At 35.6% G+C, this 21,032-nt stretch overlaps 1 protein-coding gene across 3 annotated transcripts in view; it reads right to left on the minus strand.

Annotated features, from left to right (window-relative positions):
• Positions 1–20,243, minus strand: part of LOC113051769 (F-actin-monooxygenase MICAL2-like) — a 47,493-nt gene extending 27,250 nt beyond the window's left edge. Inside the window, exons 1-5 of one of the 3 annotated variants that reach the window (XM_026215832.1) lie at positions 20,104–20,243; positions 19,800–19,915; positions 7,214–7,569; positions 1,392–1,599; positions 63–179 (exon numbers count right to left, since the gene is read on the minus strand). In XM_026215832.1, the coding sequence (XP_026071617.1) occupies positions 63–179; positions 1,392–1,599; positions 7,214–7,474 (586 nt within the window). In that variant the 5' untranslated portion in view covers positions 7,475–7,569; positions 19,800–19,915; positions 20,104–20,243. The other 2 variants (XM_026215831.1, XM_026215833.1) reach the window with 2 other exon arrangements.
• Positions 20,244–21,032: the final 789 nt, after the last annotated feature.

Below are 21,032 nucleotides of genomic sequence, written 5' to 3' on the forward strand. Positions count from 1 at the left end.
AACTTTCGACTGACTGCTAGTCGCGAGAACGTCTAGTCTGGATCTGGGGCTGTCAGTCTCACCTCCATTCTCCTGGTCCTCTGGAGGCTCCACCAGCTTGATGAACTCCACATTTACGTGAAACTCCACACCCAGAAGCAGAGCGATCTTCAGGAGCATGAGCTGGAGCTGCCGAATGCCTGCCAAACCCAGCCAGAGCAAGAACCATTATCCGCACAGTCACGCTAACACCGCCTCACTTATAAAAACACCAACCAGTGGAACTAACAGATGTGAGAACAGAAATATTGTCATTAGAGTGGCAGGATAGTATTTTCACTTAGTGCTACTTCATTTGAATCGGTCATCTCAAAAAAACTGAAATACTATCATCATCTCTTTTCCATACAGTGAAAATGGATAGGGTCTGTCAAGCTCCTAAAAGGACATTAAAGCAACATGAAAGTAGTTCATATGACTTATGTGCAATATTCCAAATCCTGAAAGGTCATGCGATAGCTTTATACGAGGAACAAACTGAAATGTAAGGTTTGAGAGCCAGTGGTCGCAATCCACTTCACTGTATGGAAACAGAAGCCTTTTGAACGGTTTTCAACAGAATGAAAATATTCTGCGATAGATTGATGGTGCTAAGACTGTAAATGTATTATCTATATGATGAAATATAGTTAATATGCTGCTAAGTCAATAAATTTTATTGAAATTCAGCTATGAAATAAGGATGTTGATGTAAAGCAATAACTTAATGACTATAATCAAGAAAATTGAACAAAATATACATTAGAAAATACATTAGAGTTAAGTCTACTTGCCTTTTAAATTATTTGTACTTTAATATTTATGTTAATTCAATGGGAATTAACTGTTATAGTATTATTTATATATTATTTTGATTATGTAATTTTTTTTATTTTCATTTAAATAATTTCTAGTAGTTTTTTCTACAAAAAATGTGATGTGCTTTTGTCATAAAAAAAAATACTATTTAGATTTATTTTTATTTTTATTTTAAGTTTTTATTTATGTCCAGTTAGTCACTTTAGTGCTTTAACTTAATAAGTAGCCAACTCAACATTATTTTTATTTCAGCTTTATTTCAATAAAAATGTTTATAATAGTATTAGTTTTAGCTATCTATAATAACATGAGGGAATGCGTTTCCTCAAATGAGTTAAATAGACTTAACTTATCAGGATATTTAATGTAGGTTTTGTTGGTAAAATATCACTGTAGATAACCTTCAAATGTCACATACACTGCATGTATAGATAAAGGAAGGGCTTGGAAATGAATCAAAAGGAGAACTAAAAATGACTACTGCTTTAAACAAGGAAGTTATGATAGGTTGCTTATAATATGCAGAGAATGAGAAGTCGTTTCAGTTAACTCACTGATGTGGTCTATTGCTCCAGCACAGAACTTTCCATAGAACTTCTTGGCTCCTAAAGCCCTGAGGTCATGAATGGTGTAGGGCCAGAGATGTAAGACGTTGTTCCTGGAGAATGTATCTCTCTTCTCTATCACCACCACTTTGGCTCCGAGGAAAGCTAACTCGATGGCAGTCCGCAAGCCGCAGGGGCCTCCTCCAATTATCAAGCACTGAAAGTTACAATCACAAATTGAGAGAATCAGCAGGGTAAGAACTTAACCAAGGTCACTCTTTTCATTTAAAAAACAGAGACAGTACAGAACAAATGGGTGATGCTTTTGTTTTCGTTGCCTTTTAAAATTCCACAAGTATATACTGTATAAAAGAAGGGAATACAGAGGTCTAAGACAACTCTTTCTCTCTAGGACCACTGTGCACTTTATAATCTTTATTGAAATTTAAGGAGCCTATTTTACTCTGCGGTAAGCAAACAGCTTTTGCCCACTCTTTCAGGAAGTATCATTGAAAGCAGAAAAAGTGAAGCTCTAATGCAAATGTTTATCCAAACACCACATAACAACCAGTGCCAATAACTGGAGGCGCGTGTGTGATTTCCTCAGCATTAAATCACAGTTCAAAGGCATGATTCATGAAACAGGCTTGTATGAGTGGATGAAGTCAAGACGTCAGGTTCCGGGACGTGTCTGAGAATGCCTGCTGTTGGTATGACTTCATCCTCTCTGGTTTACTGATGAAAGATTAGTTTTTTTGTGAGGAGATGATCTCCACACATATCTATTCTTGAGTCACAGAAGAGAGCCACATCTTGGACTTTCACCATGCAAAGCTTTAGCACATTTTTAGTCCAGATGGTACAATGTGACTTTTTTTTTCTACTTGATCTATTCACTTCCTACCCCTCCTTTGATTTCCGTCAACTTCAGAATGGTTAATTGACCTCAAAATAAGGAAGCAGCAGTGAGGGCAGCTAGCGTTTCCTGTCACAGTGTGTACGGCAAAGACTCTCTGACTGTGCTGTGATCAATATTGTGATACACTCGGGTTTCAGTCCCTCCTGATCCTGGATCTTATCATGTTTATGTAGACCTCAATGCCTGTATGGATAGTTGTCCCTGGCACTGTGTCAGTTGTGGCTATTTACAGATCCCAGCATGCTAGAAGCACAGATAATGTCATTAAAAATAAGAGATTTAGTCAGTGATTTGTGTGTATGTACAAATGTATTTAGAAACAACAAGAAAAGTTTAGAAATATATATATATATATATATATATTTGTGTGTGTGTGGTTACTTAGTTAAATTCCTGGCTCAAAATTGTCAGAAGTCTAAATCTGTCAGAATCTAAATCAGACCAAACATCCATCTGGGGATAAAAGGTAAAAGCAGTAATTTTATCTAAAAGGTTGCAATCTGCTTGCCTAATACTTTAAGACTACTAATATACAGTACTATTAGTATAATAAGGCATGGGTGATTTAGAATGTGTGTGTGTATTTGTTAGAGGAGTGTGATTTCACCTAGTTCAACATGTTCCAGGATTATCAAAGATGTGAATCCAGGAACATTTTAAACTTGGTGAAATCACGCTCCTCTTACAAATATAGACACACATTCTAAATGGGGTGAACATGCCAATCAACCAATCAGAATTGAGATATAACTTTTCAGAAATTATCTGTTTTAGGCTTACAATCAGGGTTAGGTTATTCTAGACCCTTGTTAATCAGCTATCATTTCCCACTAATTTTAGGAATAAATTATGGAGGTTTAGGGGTAGGGATTGGGTTAAGTCTATATTTTTTATAATAATGTTGATCCAGGATCAACAAAAGATGTTGATCCTGGAACATGTTGTACTTGGCAAAATCATGACGACCATATTTGTAAGTAACATGGTTTAAAGTATAGTGTGTGTGTGTGTCATTACTTAGATATTCTTTGGGGGGAAATGTTCCCAGTTTTTCAGAAGGAAGTTAAAACTGACTAAATCTCCCAGGTAGAAAAACCTGTAATTTTGACCTTGTGGGGACATTTTTGTGTGTTTGTGTGTGTGAATAACAGGGTTGACAGTGCCAATAGGAATGTGACTGTACTGTTGAGTAAGAGGCTTAACGGTATTAAAATGAATCTACAAAATGTAAATTTTTAAGTAACAGGGCTGAATATATTAACACCAATTTTCTATATTTAAGTAACAAGATTAAGAGTATCAGTAGGAGTTTGTGAATTTGTGTGTAACAGGGTTGAGAGAATCGATAGAAAAAGTGTATTTTAAGTAACCAGATTAAAAAGGGTCAGCAAAACTGTGTTCGTGTATTTTGTGAATAACATATCTGATATTTAAAAATAGCAATATTGACTGTGTGTGTTTTCTAAGCAACAGTGTTGAAAATATCAACAGCAACTGTATATTTTTAAGTAACAAGACTAAAAGTATGAGTAAGAGTGTGTTTGTGCATTTGTGAGTATCAGGGTTGAAAGAATCAATAGAAATTGTGTATTTTAAATAAGATTGCAGGTATCAACAAAACTGTTTGGATATTTGTGAGTAACAGGGTTGAAAAAAATAATATAAATTGTTTTATCTGAAGTAACAAGACTTCTAGTATCAACAGGAGTGTGTTTTTGAGCTGTGGGGCTACAAGTATCTACAGCAGTGTAGCAGTAGTGGTGAAAGTATTGGGGTTGGAGGAATGCATACAGAGAAAACAAGAATGTATTAAATGCCTGAGGGGAGATCTGTTATTCATCAGTGCTGCAGGTATGAGGCTGGCAGACACAGGTGGCCACTGCACTGTCTGGACAGGTCTATCTCTGTACTGCTGCTTTTGATTACACTGGCTGGACCAGTTACCACCAGAACATACTGACAGGCCAGGTGCACAGTTTCTGTTTGACTTTACCTTAACTAAAAGCCACAGAGAATGAACAAAGGCAGCCTATTCAGAAAAGAGCCACGCAACCAATCCATCCCCATTTACCATCCCCACAGACTAATGAAACGCTCCATCAGTCAGAGCAGATATGAACACAATGATAACTCTTTTGTTTCTGCTCATCCCCACCCTGAAACCGAACAGAAGAGTAAATCCAGTGGTGAAGTTTCCTGTCGAGTCAGCATGGAGCTGTTTCCTGTCTATCGGTGGGTGCTCAAAATCAAACATGTTTTTGGTTGCCCATAGTATTAGAAGTATCAAAATACTTTTTGTGATGAAATTTGATGTTTTCATAATGAAATTAAATTGAGAGCAAATGGAGGCTAATACCTCCAAAAATCAAGCAATGTCTGTTTCCACCAGAGTTTTAAAGTGATACTCCACCCCAAAAATAAAATGTTGTCATTAAATCACTTACCACTTACAAATAAATGCAGCCTTGCTGAGCAATTGGAGACTTCCTGCAAATATGTGGAGTTATTATCAATAATAAAAAAGACAGTAATAAAAAAAGTCACGAAACTGGCACAGCTAAAATTGTGTATAATCAGAACTATTCAACTATTCCTGAAACCTCTGTAGTAAATCACTAAACATAATCATATATATATATATATATATATATATATATATATATATATATATATATATATATATGTGTGTGTGTGTGTGTGTGTGTGTGTGTGTGTGTGTGTGTGTGTGTGTGTTAATATGAATGACACAAGAATCAAAAATCAAAAAGCACTCACTGCCTGTTATTATTTTTGCTTATTTTGTTTGCAGTGACTGTCTAAACTTTGAGATTAAGCCTCTGAGTTCTCTGCAATAGTAATAAAGCCAGTATAAAACAATAAAAGAGGCAGTTGAGCTGGCCCACTGGTTGATAAAGAGAGAATGAGCTCATATCCTGGACAGACTGTGAATCTGGCAGACAGTTGTAGGCTGGTGAGCAGTGATATTGTGTCACTCTTCCTAAACCACACCTTTTTTTCCCCCGCAACTCGAGTCACAACAGGATGAAGGGGCAGATGGTCTGCTATTCATCAGAATGTTAAAACACCTTTCCTATGCCAGTTTAATGTGCAAAACTATAGAGGTTGGAGTCCAGAAAAGTAAAGACACTCTCTGTTGCGTTCAAAACATTGCTTTTTCTCTTTCAGCAATTCAGAAAGACAGCCTCTGACTCAACCTCTGAGTTTGAGGTGCGACAAGCTGTTTGTCTGAAAAATGACGGATGGAGAGAGGGTAAAAAACCCTAAAACTTCCAACTAGTAAGGGCCAAATACTTAATACAACTCTTTATGAACAATTTTGCAGTTACAGCATACCTGACTTGTCTGAAACAGTGCCATCAGGCAACACTGTTCTGGCTTTGATTAAAGTGTGCAGAACAGCCCCTCATCCTGTATATACTGTAATTACCATCTTTATTACAAAGAGGTAAATTACACACTAAAAAGAGCTGCATAATTGCAATGCTTCACACCACAAACGTTGGTGGGCCGTTTATTGCTCGTATGAAGTGCACTTGTTTAATTATGCTCTTTGAAACACTTTAAACGCTTATTAACAATAAGCTGGGCCTGACTCCATGCAGCCTTTCAGAGTGTGTGTGTGTGTGTGGGTTGTGTGTGTGTGTGTGTGTGTGTGTGTGTGTTTGTAGGGGTAAGTTCTCATAATGAACCAGCCAAGAGTCTGATCTTCTAAAATAATCATATCTGCTGAGTGATGCCGTCTTTGGGAGAGTGTTATTATGAGTGTAACTCACTGGAACACTGATCCCAAGAGAGGCTTTTAGATATTAAGGGCTCTAAGATGTGCAATTGTACAGGTTGTATTATTTTTATGATTTTACTATACATAAGCTTTAAGCATAAGCAAAAATTACAGGCAGCTATGCACAAGGAATACTGAGACTTAATTTAAAAGGATAGTTCTCCCAAAAATGAAAATTGTTATCATTTATTTACCCTCACATCCTTTTATCTTATGGGAACACAAATCCATATTCATCCATATTTTTTATATTTTCAAATTTTCACCCATCCATCCATCAAAAGTCAAAGCAGCCAAAGTTTTCAAGATACAATAACTACATCAAAAAAATTGTAAAAGTAACCCACATGATTCCAAGTCTTCTGTGCCTCTCTAATGTGCATGCTTGATCCGCAAGAAGCAGTGAGGTTTATTCTTAAGTTTAAAACTTGCATATTGAGCTTACATGACATGATGGTGATTAAATGATTGAGTACATTTTTTAATGATTAATACATTTTTGAGTGAACTATAAGTTGCTTCAGGTTCGTACTGGAACGCAGAGAATTCAAATGTCCGGAGAGTGTCTCCAAGAATAATTTGGTCTTTGTTGCATTATAGTTTTGACTTTAAATGTGATTTCGAAATGTGATCAATGTTTTCATAAATAGATGCGTTGGGGAATTTGGCTATTAACATGTACATTTTTTATTATATTCTGCAAAGATGAATGAAATCCCAAGAGTGGGATCAGTCTTTGTTACGGCATCAGGAGGAATGTGAAATTTGTGGCATTTGCACAAATCTGAGGAATTCATTATCAGTAGCACAAATGGCGCAGGGCGACTTGTGTGATAGTATGAGCAATAGTAGATGTTTGCCTCACAACACACACCAATTAAACTACAATAAAAGAGTCAGAGAGTCCTCATCTAACAAACAATATGTGTCCATGATGTCATACAGTATAAATCGATGTCATTGCATACAAAAATCAAGGAAAATCTGAGATGGAATCTATAAAACACTTAAATATTTGGTTGATATTGATCTCAACAAAGGTTTACCAGCTCATTTAAACGTTCTAACATATTCCAGTATTGTTATTGTCTTGGCATTTTGCAAGCTTACCTTAATGCCCTCACAGGCTTTGCCATTCTTGTACTCTTTGTGGCTGGCTCTCTTGTCCAGCTTACTCCAAAGGGCTTTGGCTTTCCAGCTGGTCACCGTGCTCTTCAGGCCGCTGTAGAAGCTGCTGTGCTCCAGAGGGTCAAGCTCAAGGTAACCGCACATGATATTGAAGGCCTGCAGGGTGCTTTTGCAGTCAGTGGCCTGAACAAAGTTCTCAAATAGCCGTCCTGTCTGGTTCTTCTCATCTTCGGCTTTGCCCATTGTCTATTTTGTGAGAATGTGGACACTATGCTTGTGATATCTTGCTCCACTGAACAGCTACGCCCACACTTCGGTCTACTCACCCATTGCGAAATCTGAAAAAAAGAATTAAATATATTTTAGTTTGAATTAAAATAAAATAAAAAAGTACACTATGACGCTTGGCCATTCAAAACATGTCACAATATTCATCACTACTAAAAATGTTAGGTAAATGACTTGACGCTCCTATTTTTTCTTTTGTTATTAATTCTTTAAAAAATAATACAATATATATATATATATATATATATATATATATATATATATATATATATATATATATATTTTTTTTTTTTTTTTTTTTTTTTCCTGCTAAATTAAAATCGTGTGATGCTACCAATATGAAAGAAAAGAAACATTAAACAGTACCATACGTCAGAGTCAACATGTCTAAAAATAACAAATACGTTGTACCCTTTTAAGAAAATGCAAGGTTAGCTCCAGGTGTAAAATGTCATAAGGTACACCTAAAAAAGTATAATATTTATAAAATAAAAATTCAGATATAATTCATTATACAGGTAAAATAAAATATATAAACCTTTGTATATTACTAGTGATTAAGGTTTACACCGTTTTAAGGTTTAAAAAAAATAAATAACTTTTTGTTTAATGTTTACACCACACTTTAATAATTGTTATTCAATTTAGACTTTTCTTGAAAACTGTATTTAATTTATTTATTTTTTAATATGAATACAAAAGCCCTATTCGGACAGTAATTATTTATCATTGGAAGTAAGTTTTTTGCAGTATTTACAGGGGGTGGTCTGTGATTTTATTGCTGTCTGAGTCCAGGACGTTGGTGTTTTTCTCTCACCACTGTGTAAAAATCCCCAGCCGAATTATCTATTGCTTTTTGACAAACATGAAGGTCATTGCCATCCGAATTCACACCTTTGAGTTAACAAGAAGAAATCACTTAAAAATTCACCATTTAAATCTTTTTTGGCTACTGCTGAACACCGTACGGTTGAACTTCACTGTAATTTGCACGCATATTTATTACTGAAATGCTGGAAAGTGTTTACAAGAGAAATATTTCACAGCTTCTCCACCACAGTGAGTGGGAGCTAAGAACAAAAATAAAAAAAATGCACGTACTGTAAACATTTGAAACGGGTCATTGTTATGGCAGCAACAGGTATGCATTTTTTATGATTTTAAAATAGGTATTACAAACAGTACACACTGTAACACGTATAATTGTTTTTAAACTAAATTTAGTTATTACAGATTCACATGAGAAGCAAGTAGCCTACCATGTGAATGTGGCTACTGACTACATTTCTAAGAACTTGCACATGCCTTCTAAACATTTTTTTTATTCTTTTTTTAGCTTTATCTTTGACACACACTGACGTGGCTGCCAGGAAAAATGTAAATGCCGTTTGTTTTAAATTCACTGCAATGTAGGTTGCCATACCATATTATTGCCTAGGGCAGAAGGCCACACACACTGCAGAAACAAAGTCCTTAAAATGTAATCGGATTCATTAAAAAGTACAGTACAGACCAAAAGTTTGGACACACCTTCTCATTCAAAGAGTTTTCTTTATTTTCATGACTATGAAAATTGTATAGTCACACTGAAGGCATCGAGGGCTATTTGAGCAAGAAGGAGAGTGATGGGGTGCTGCGCCAGATGACCTGGCCTCCACAGTCACCGGACCTGAACCCAATCCAGATGGTTTAGGGGTGAGCTGGACCACAGACAGAAGGCAGAAGGGCCAACAAGTGCTAAGCATCTCTCGGGGAACTCCTTCAAGACTGTTGGAAGACCATTTCAGGTGACTACCTCTTGAAGCTCATCAAGAGAATGCCAAGAGTGTGCAAAGCAGTAATCAAAGCAAAAGGTGGCTACTTTGAAGAACCTACAATATGACATGTTTTCAGTTGTTTCACACTTTTTTATGTATATAATTCCATATATATTTCCACATGTTTTAATTCATAGTTTTGATACCTTCAGTGTGAATCTACAATTTTTATAGTCATGAAAATAAAGAAAACTCTTGAGAAGGTGTATCCAAACTTTTGGTCTGTACTGTACATCAACAGCAATAGAAGATGAAATATATTCTTTCTTTTGTTTTTTGACAGACAGAAAAAGCAGAGCCTGTACCGGTTACATCTTGACAGCATTTTGACGTTGAATACATCAGATAATCCATTCACAGAATCTTACTGTTGACTGGAGATAACAGCTGATTTTTCCAGACCGCCAGCCGTGCACTTTTGCCGAATGCATAGAAAAAAAAACTGTTGGTTTTGCAACTTTGCCCTGCTGAACTGTGAACAGGACAGAGGTGCTCTTTTGTAGGCAGTTGGGGAAATATCGCTACCCTGGCATTATCTCCACTGGTGTGTATTTCAGTAAACTCTCTTATAAGATTTCAAAGCCCCTCCACTTCCTTTAGATAATAAACGCTTTATAGACGTCACAAAACATAAGAACACTTTCAAGAATAAACCTAATACCACATAGAAAAGTCCTTTACTGTAACTATACACACACATACAGTCTGTGAATATTTTATTAGATACAAAATGTCCATAATATGAAAAAAAAAAACATGTCCTTTTCTGTTTGGATATGAAGATGAAAGCAGAAAGGGTAGATTTGATTTGCCCTGTAATACTAGACTCATTTTACTTCTTTGGGACAGGACATCCGCTTGATTTTTGCGGTGAGTCAGTGTCTAATGGTATAAAGGGAAAGACAGAGATATTTTGCTCTCCACTTTGGGGAAAAAAGACCATAACCGCAACAGCATTACAAACAAATGCAAAGACAACAACTGACAAATGAAGTTAAAAACATAAGGCAACAGGGCTAACAATAAACTCAACAAGACACAGGTGAACTCAATCTGTAACTATAGAAACAAATCAAGAATTTTAGTAACCAAGGGAACTGAAGAAACAGGAAACACAACCACAGAACCAAATAAACTTCAAAATAAGAGTCTTTAGACAGAACAACACAGACAAGACGTAACAATACAATAACTCAGCATGACCAATAAGCTGAAAGGTAACTTTGTAATCCCTAAAAATAAAATCTCAAGGCACTTAGTTTGTCTACGCAAAAGACTGAACATAAAGAAAATGATACAGATGAGAATAAGTAAAAGCAAACCAAATTGTAATTCTCAGGTGAACTACTGCTTTAAAAACAAACCTGGAGTTGAAACATAGGCAGTAGTGGATGCATCTCTGCGGTTACTTGAATATTTCAGTACTTCCATAAAGACCTCCCCCTAGTTCCCCATGTAAACATCATACTGTTAAACTTGCAGTCAAAGATCTACTGCTACAATGACACAGACCATTCAGTCTGCATTTTGAGGCACGATGGCAGCTCTAGTGAGGCCAGATCTCAGTTGGGTGTGTTTATAGGACACTGTTTTGCTAGCGGTGGTCTAAGTGAGGGGATGTGTCAGCTCTTGTCATGTGGCTGTTAGATGAAGTCCACTGGAGACAGACGCGCTAATGCTGGCGTACACTGCATTCCAGCAGCCAGAAGCCGAACATAGTTGTGCATCAGAGCACACATACAAATATATGAGTCACTATTTGCGTGACTGTGAAAACAGGCTCTGCAGAGGCAACGCCGTTGACACAACTGAAAAATATGAGGCTGCAAACACCTTCAATGTACTGCAAATAACCAATTTATGTATGGATCATTGAATCATTCATCAAAACAGTGAAAAATAATAATAATGAAAATGGTTTTAATCAATTTGAAATGTGGAAAGTTTTTGTACAATTTGTATTCATGTAACGTGGTGCATTCAAGTAAATCATTACTTATTTTCCATAAACCTTGAATACATGAAAATGTACATATTAATCTGTATATTTTCAAAAAGCTTTTTCAATGTATTTTTAAATGTATTTACAAATATCATGCTAAATCATATAATTATAATAAAGTGTTTCGGAATTGTTGTTTCGCATTATATTTTACAATCCATTACTACATAAGTGTGTTAGTTGCACCACATGACTTCGACCTGGCTGACAAAAAAAAAAAAAAAAAAAGTTTTAATCAAAGCTTCATTGCTGCTTATTTTCTAGAAGATAATAAAATAAATTATGCCACACCACTTTCTTTTTGAGATCCTTTAAACAGGCTTTTTTCTTCATTATGATTTCAAGACCACCCTAATTTTTCTTTTCTTTGTTCCCAGTGACTTTTTTTAAATCTCTGTTGTATACTGCACAATTTGGTAAATGTATAAGTTATCCAGGTTTTCATGCAAGCACAAAATGTGCATACAAGTACACATACTTTATGTAGAAATAGTAAGAATACTATGTTAGCAATAGCATGTTAATCCAACATAGCTGGAGACTTTCAGCTGAATTATTTTATTGCAAACAAACTTGTTAAAGCATTACAAACATGCAACTTCTTAGCCACAATAGCAGCTACTGCATCCAAACACATAGCAGCTATATGTGGTCTTTTAAGAATGTATGCTTGAAAGGCTTAATTAAAATGTGTCAATAACTATAACTGAGCAGCTGGCATGTCAGAAAACAGCTATTAGATCCATCTGCAGAGGCATTCCGTTTGCTCTTCCAGCTGAATCTGCATTGTGCTGACTTACATACCATGACTTCACCATCTGACAGAATGGAAAGGGCCACTGCGGGCAGACGCACTAACCCAAAGAAAACCAGTAAAAATGTGTGCACATACACAAACGCGTATCCCAGCATGCACACACAACAGGAAAAACATTCCTGGGAATAATTGTGAAAGTGCACTTATTAAAATACAATCAAGTTTGCCGTTTTAATGCATTGATGGGAATTCCACTGATGTTAAATGTCTTCATAATAGGTCTGCCTCAGACGCCATCAGTTTCTACATAATACTACATACACTTCAAGTTTATTATGAATAAACGTGAATATATGTTTTTTTTAAAGAAATCTAAGCTAATCAAGGCTGCATTTATTTGATCAAAAATTGAGTAAAATAAATATAATTATATATATATATATATATATATATATATATATATATATATATATATATATATATATATATATATATATATATAATTTAAATATTTTTAAATGTAATTTATTCCTGTGATGGAAGTTTAATTTTAACTCCAGTTACTCCAGCATTTAGTGTCACTTGATCTTACAGAAATCATCAATTTTTTTCAGTATTCTTTGATAAATAGAATGTTCAATGAACAGCATTTATAACATGTAACATTATAAATGGTTTTGCTGTAGCTTTTAATGATTATTTTTATGTTTTCTGAAGGATTATGTAACACTGAAGACTGATGGAAATTCCTTCAAGTTATTTAAAAAAAAATTAATATTTAACAAATGTTACTGCTGTATTTTGACCAAATAAATACAACTATCAAAAAACAGAAAAAAAAATCTAAATCAATAATAATAATAATAATAATAATAATAATAATAAAAACTTCTTTTAGGGAGAAATATTGAATATGCAAATTTGACTGCACTTAAAATTTACTTGTGGGAAGGTTTCAGTTGCAATCATGCACAGTGGCTCAAACGGTTAATGAGAATGACTGAACTACCGCTTGATATTCTCGTTACAATTACTTTGAGCTTTAGGGTTTACAGTGGTATATTCATAAAAGAAAATCACATGCCTAATCATACGTGAGACACTGATTTAGTTTTCATGTGTGGAGCCAGTTTGATGAACTTAAGTCACAGTCCACACCCTTTATTATCATTAAAAGTCCAGGACACAGTCCGCCAGCCTATATGACTGCAAGAAAAACAGATCCACGACATGAAGCATGCAGCTGGCCGTTGTTGCTGTAGAGAGCTTCCAGCTATCAGACCAAACAAAAGGAAGCTGATGTCAGTGAGGAAACAGAGAGAAAACTGAGAGCTGAACGTAACGGACTTAATTTCCACCCTATACAAAAGAAAACCAGGAAGGAACCCCCATCTGATAAGAAGACATTAGGCCTGCAATCTCAGAAAACAATGTTTCCCAGCATCCCTCATGGGCTTAACCTTTCCCCAAGCTGCAAACACGCTCCCAGTGTCTCATACTTGCAGGAAAGACACTGCTTCACGAAAGACTGCCAAAACAAAAGGAAGCCGTCTTGCAAGTACAAAGAACAAACAGTGTGTTATCTAAGTGGCCTCAGTGAACATCTCATAAGAAAGTCCTTCATTCACACAGAAGTGAGAGTGCGAGACAGAGCAGCTGTGGGCCGTCTTAGAAGTAGCCTGACCCTTTCCAGAAGGAAATTTATCTTAGGACACTCGTGTAAGTTTGGCAAAGCACTCAGGAGGATAACGGTTTGCAGAGACGGTTATAAAAATAGTTTTATAAGGCTCATTCTTTCACTTTGAAGAATAATATGTTAGTGAATCTAACAGAAAATGTACCATAACAGTAATGATAATGAAAAAAAAGATCATTACAGTAAAATTATATTAAAGTAAAATAGTAAAAAAAAAAAAAAAAAAAAAGATAAATTAAGAAACACTAAGTACTATTGAATATATTAAACCCAGGCTCACTTGAAAAAATATTAATAATTGATTAATAAAGACAGATTATCAATTAATAAAGTTATCTGAGCAATACTTATGAGGACCTCAATACACTATACCATATTGCATGATTTGTAAAATAATAGAAATAAATAAGAACTGTCAAGTTTGATTTAATGGTGACTTCAATGATAATATGGTTTTCATTACAAACAAAAATTATGTGCATTTCGAAATGAAGCAAGTTTTGTCCATTTCAATTTTGTGATACTTATCTTAAACTTGAGCTTTTCATTCTGTCAAATCAGTCAAGTCGCATCTTTTTACATAATGCATGCTTTATACAATACAGACTTTTTGTTAAGCAGCTACACATTAATAAACAGGGAAATAACAATGTTAATCTTCTAAACTAATCAATTATTAACCAAATTTAGTTTCAGCTATAAACCAGCTCTACAGAAAACAATAAAGTCATTATCAGGCTCAAGTCAGGTCAGATGTAATCTCAATTCAATGACTCACATCATTATCCAGCTCAATTTAGTTCAGATTTTGTTCTCATCCAGAGTCAGTACAGTTAAATTGATCATATTACTGAATATTAATTGTCTGAGCAAGAAAAAGAAATGTATCTGCTTATTAACGAGACTTTACTAAACTGCTGGAAAGGCAGCTGGGACTCATGGAAAGGTGTTTTTACAAGGGAAAAAGGAAAGTTCACAGGTCTAATCTAAAAAATTGCTCCAATCTGGTGTATGGTGTACTTGTCATGTCTTTATCCAGTTGCTATGGAGACTCTAAATATTATGATGAGTGTGATGCATTAAACCTCTTTGTGTTAGTTGATGATGAGCTCATGGTGAAATGCTGCTTTTATTTTAGGATGATTATGTAGTGTGTCTGACTACAGAGTTTAGAAACCGTTTACAAACTCCCTGAACGCCAAACTTGTGTTTAAATCAAGCTTTACTGAAAACCAGTAATTACAACTGAGTCTGTGCTGCCAGTAGATGCACTTTCAATCCAGTGCTGAGAGGACTTCAATGACACTTGAAACGCTAAGAAGGGAAATAAATCATTCTGTCAATGGTGCGGAAAGAGTTAAAAAGTAACACCACGACTTTCCTCAACAAGCCGTATGATTTAAGGTATCATTAACGTTTGTAGCACAAATTTATCGAAGCTTTTGTCTGCAACTGAATAAAAGTTATAAAGTTAGTATTTTGAGACATTTTTCCTCCTCATAACTGGACATTGTAGCTTGAGTTTGACTGACAGGCGATCTGACCAACGCCGAATTTATGAGTTTATCTCAGTCTTCAGAATTGTGAGAAAGTCAGAATTGCAAGACATAAACTTGCAATCGCGAGCTTATATATCGGAATTCTGAATATTTTAGTATATGTCTTGGAATTGAGATTAAAAGATTAAATTACTTTGAGGCTTTGATACAAATGTAACAGGACAAGTTACCCACTGAATAATCCTTTGTTTAAATCATTATTATTGACTCCGAGTCCACCTTGTCGAGTCCTAGTCCTTAACAAATTGAGTTTGTGTGGGAGATGTTTATTTAAATCTTTTGTCTTAATTTTAGGCTTTTACTTTTTTTTTTTTTACATGACATGGAATCGTATATCTGAGTCGATGTCAAGTTTTAATGAAACTCAATCCAAATCCAAGTTCATTCATAATCACAGCGTTTGAGTTTAAGTCCAAGTATTCCCAACTCTACAAGTAACTAATGTCAAGGAGCAGTAATAACGAAGCAGTAATACCGAAGTAGTTAACGTATTTACATCAACTTTTTTTTTGAACAAACCAAATAAGGGGACATTGTGGCCAGCATTTAAACAGATCAGAGTATAAAAACAAATATAGAAGTACATATCAGATGCCCAGACATCCAGATTTACATTCAACCAAATCATTTTCATGTTCTGCCAAAAAGCATTCTTTCCACACTATTTCTATGCTTACATGAACAGTAGAAATTCCTTATTTAACAGTAACACATGGACTAACTTCTGACAAATGATTGTGTTGGAGTACATTGGCAGTGTCAGATCCAGATGATATCTTCAGAGGGATGCTGCACTTCTGCACTAGTCGCCAACAGAACTGGCCTTTATTGAGGAACTTCCAGCCAAACAGACAGAAATGCAATGAATGTTTATCTGACAAAGTGTTGAATGCTACGTGGACTGAAAAAAACAGGAATGTATCACATCTGTTGAGGTAATGTCAATGAGTCTGTAATAGGGGTGTCAAGCAATTCACAATGTAATCATAATGTTTTATTATTTACTGACTAGTTACATGAGCTAGCAAAAACATGAAGGTGGTGCATGCAGCTTGATTTGCTCTGACGGAATAGTTTATTCCATAATTAACTGCACTTTTTTTCGTTTATCAGATTGCAAAAAAATAATAATCACCACAGAGCCCAGCACATTACATGCAAGAAAAAATAAATAAATTGTGAACATGATTTACTAATTTGTTCCCTCAATGTACTAAAATGTGCGCACACTTGTTCCCTCGATGTACTAAAACGTGCATAAAATCGTTCCCTCGATGTACTAAAACCTGCACATAATCGTTCACTCGTTGTACTAAAACGTGCACACACTTGTTCCCTCGATGTACTTAAACATGCACATAATCGTTCCCTTGATGTACTAAAACCTGCACATAATCGTTCACTCGTTGTACTAAAACGTGCACATAATCGTTCACTCGTTGTACTAAAACGTGCACACACTTGTTCCCTCGATGTACTTAAACATGCACATAATCGTTCCCTTGATGTACTAAAACCTGCACATAATCGTTCACTCGTTGTACTAAAACGTGCACACACTTGTTCCCTCGATGTACTAAAACCTGCACATAATCGTTCACTCGTTGTACTAAAACCTGCACATAATCGTTCACTCGTTGTACTAAAACGTGCACACACTTGTTCCCTCGATGTACTTAAACATGCACATAATCGTTCCCTTGATGTACTAAAACCTGCACATAATCGTTCACTCGTTGTACTAAAACGTGCACATAATCGTTCACTCGTTGTACTAAAACGTGCGCACACTTGTTCCCTCAATGTACTAAAACATGCACATAATCGTTCCCTCGATGTACTAAAATGTGCACATAATCGTTCACTCGTTGTACTAAAACGTGCGCACACTTGTTCCCTCAATGTACTAAAACATGCACATAATCGTTCCCTCGATGTACTAAAACGTGCACATAATCGTTCACTCGTTGTACTAAGACGTGCGCACACTTGTTCCCTCAATGTACTAAAACATGCACATAATCGTTCCCTCGATGTACTAAAACGTGCACATAATCGTTCACTCGTTGTACTAAAACGTGCACATAATCGTTCACTCTTTGTACTAAAACGTGCGCACACTTGTTCCCTCAATGTACTAAAATGTGCACATAATCGTTCCCTCGATGTACTAAAATGAGCGCACACTTGTCCCTCAATGTACTAAATTGTCAGCATAATTTTCTAATTCGTTCTCTCGATTTATAAATCGTGAACATGATTTAGCAAATTGAGGAAACGGATTAGTAAATCATCCGGACAATTTATAAATCGAGGAAACAAAGCGGAAAATAGTGCGCACGATTTAGCCTACTTTTTTTGCGGGGCTCCGTAAATCACACATTTCATTTAAAATAAATAAAATAATAAATAAGGGAGTGCGAATCAGGTCCTCAGGAGTTTTGCAGGACAGGAAGTCATTGCTAATCCACAGATGAAGGTGACTGTTTTTGTGGCTGCCCTGTGAATCACAAATCTCAAAGGGCTAGTTAAAGAGCAACCTTTCACCAGAGTTAACTTAAAATACACGGATACTCAAAGTCTGTATTTATAGTGCATCATAAAGATATGCATATCTTATAACAGACATTTTGATACAATCTAATGTTTATTATGTTTACATTATGTTCCTTTAGAATAATAATAATGTGCTACTGCAAATGGAATTATTTACAAAAATACATAACTGACCCTTTGAATGGATTACAACGTATTATGTTTACACCGCTCTTCAAAATAAAGGATCTTCAATGGTTCTTTGTTACTGAGATGACTGGGTTACATCGTCAATATTTAGCTTGATTGTCATCTCCAGACAGCAAACCTAAGGTTGAGCGCAAACAGTGCTTTGTTTAAAGTCCAAATGGTGAATGTATAGAATATCCAAAGAGTGAATTTCCAGTTTTCCAATATTCACTGTCTAGATTATATTTCTAAAGTCTCACTGAGATCAAGACAAAGAAAACTGTGCCAAAATTGAGTTGTTGTTAAATCTACTAAACTTCACACAAGTTCAGGTGCAGGTTACTGAACAAGACACTGATTCCTTGAAGACACATTAAAGGGAGTATTATCTTTCTCACACTGAGAACAAGCAATCAATCGTCTCTCTACCTCCTTCCCTCCCTCTCTCTCTCTCTCTCACTCTCTCTCTCGGCAGTTGTGTTTCAATAGAAATTTAAGAGGAGTCTTAGAAGGTCCAGAATAAAATGTCAAATGAATAAACATAGAAAGTGAAAATAAACATAATTAACATACTGTTTCTTTAAATGTCATATTTGATAATATTTCTAATAAGTGATGTAACAAGGTGTAAAACGACCATATTTAATACAACGTACTGGCCACAAAAAGTCTTGATCCTTTTGTACACTTAAGTCACACTTTTATGTGTGTCTGCTTGTCTTTTAGAGATGCAATGACATCTTCAAACAAATTGTTCTCTCACAGCTCTCCTGAAGGTGATTCTGAAGGGAATATTTGACAAGAATGTGCCAATTGTTTATAATTTGAACAAACTTTTTTTCCCTGAAATTTTGCTATAATGTTAAAATGTTAATACATTTTAAATGTGTAACTACCTTTGGACTCTCTACTTCATCTCTCTCTTTCCTTCTGTTAAATTCACACCTCTGCTGGTGTTTCTATATCAAATAATTGGCGTACAAGCATTTTGAAAGTGTGTAACCGCACCCTTAATAACAATTCATTTGATTATTAAATAATGAAAAGAATGCTATTTTAAAAACAGGCCAAACGGACGCTTGAACAGAAAAGGAGAAGAGAAGCTTCCTCTTCTACTGCCCTACTAAACTATTTTAATCTCACTCAAATTAAATAAACTAAAAAATATGCAATATTTACTTTCTATATAGGCTATTTCTACTGTATAGTGCATTTTTTAATTTTCAGTTTCTCTTATAGTGTTATATTCCATCTACACTGTCTAATTTATGTCTGCACTATCTTAAAGGTTTGAACTATTTTACTTTCTTCGGCACTGGAAGCTTGAATCCAACTCCTTGTGTGTGTGTGTGTGTGTGTGTGTAAACATGGCAATAAAACTCTTTCTGACTTCTGAGATCAAGACAGCTGATCAGTTATACTGCGACGACGGATCAATATATCTAATAAATCTAAGTAATCAATAAATGAACCAGACTTATTGACTCTGATATGTTTTGGATTCATAATATTTAAATTATATAGTAATACACACACACACACACACAAAGTTCTGTAGAGCTGAAGTGGAACCGAAACAACCTGTCATAGAACTCACTGGATAGAAATAATTATGTTCTACAGAAACTACAGAAGCGATTCATCACCAAACACTCTGCTCACGCTTTACAGGCTTACAAACAGGCTCCTCAAAATCACTATTAGAAATAAGCAACAGGGACTTACTTTTCAGTGTCTGTCCTCGCGGGACTGAAGGCACAGGTTCAGCGACAGAGGCTCCGTGTGACAGACGGTCGGTCAGTCAGAAGTGAAAGAGTGTAGCTGCAGGCGTGTGTGTTTACCTGCTCTTACACAAGAGACGAAATATACCATCATCCAAAGCTGGAACATATAAAAGACACACGAAGTAGGCTTTCTTTTTCTATTGGCTCTGTGTATTTTAGTGGAGGCAGAGCCTAATGTCTAAATGAAGTGTTTATTCTGGTGTTCACTGATCTGTATGAAATCCCTGTGACGCGGTCTGAATTACCTGCTGAGTGCTGACACAATCCGACGACCAGGCATTTCACTCGCCTTCTAGACTTCCGGTGTGCCCAATTTCAATCCCCTGTCAAATTATTACCTCCCTCGTAACCTGCCTAATCCTAACCTAAACCCCTAACTATACACCTAAACCTGCCAATGCTAGAGGGGGAATAATCTGGTCAGAATTGGGAACAACGAGCACTGCAACAGGTGATGGCAAGTTCATGCTTTTTTTTATTTTATAAATGCTGACGCACCATACAACAATAAACCAGAGAATCACTAATAAAATTTATCAGTATCTGTAAGCTTACATTTGTTACTATTTCAACGGTTTACGATGAACTCTTCCCTGCAGTGATATAAGATGAAGTTTGGACGCTGAACGACTGCTGTCAAACTCAAACTAGACAATTGCGCCACTTCGTGGATAAAACACGCAGTTTGCCCAACAGAAGTTAATACATTTATATAAAAAACGGTTAACGCAAGACAACAGCTGAATGTTTATTAAAATGTATAAATGGTTGATTGAACAGTTTTTGAATCGCTTGACGAGGCAGCATTAATTACGTTCATGAAAGTTCGAAATGAATCTTTCTTTGAAGTCGGATCTGTGATTAAATGATTCATTCAATAATTGGACTGATTCGTTCTCCATTTCAAATGATTGGACATAAAAATGTGTGTGTGTGGGGGGAGGGGTTTAGGTTGTGAGAACCAGAAACTTAACTGAACAGAACAATTACTTTTTTTAATCCAAGGTAGTAGTAGTGCCAGTGGTAATTTAGATTCATTCAGTGGTTCGATTCTTTTGAAGCGTTTCTCAAGTAAGTCACGAAATGATTTGTTAAAAAGTTTTTTTTTTTTCTTTTTTTTTTTCTTTTTTTTTTAAATAGATTTATTCGTTAAAAGTAGCGCAAACAAAACGCC

The sequence above is a fragment of the Carassius auratus genome, chromosome 32 (assembly GCF_003368295.1).
Source record: "Carassius auratus strain Wakin chromosome 32, ASM336829v1, whole genome shotgun sequence".
Lineage (NCBI taxonomy): Eukaryota > Metazoa > Chordata > Actinopteri > Cypriniformes > Cyprinidae > Carassius > Carassius auratus.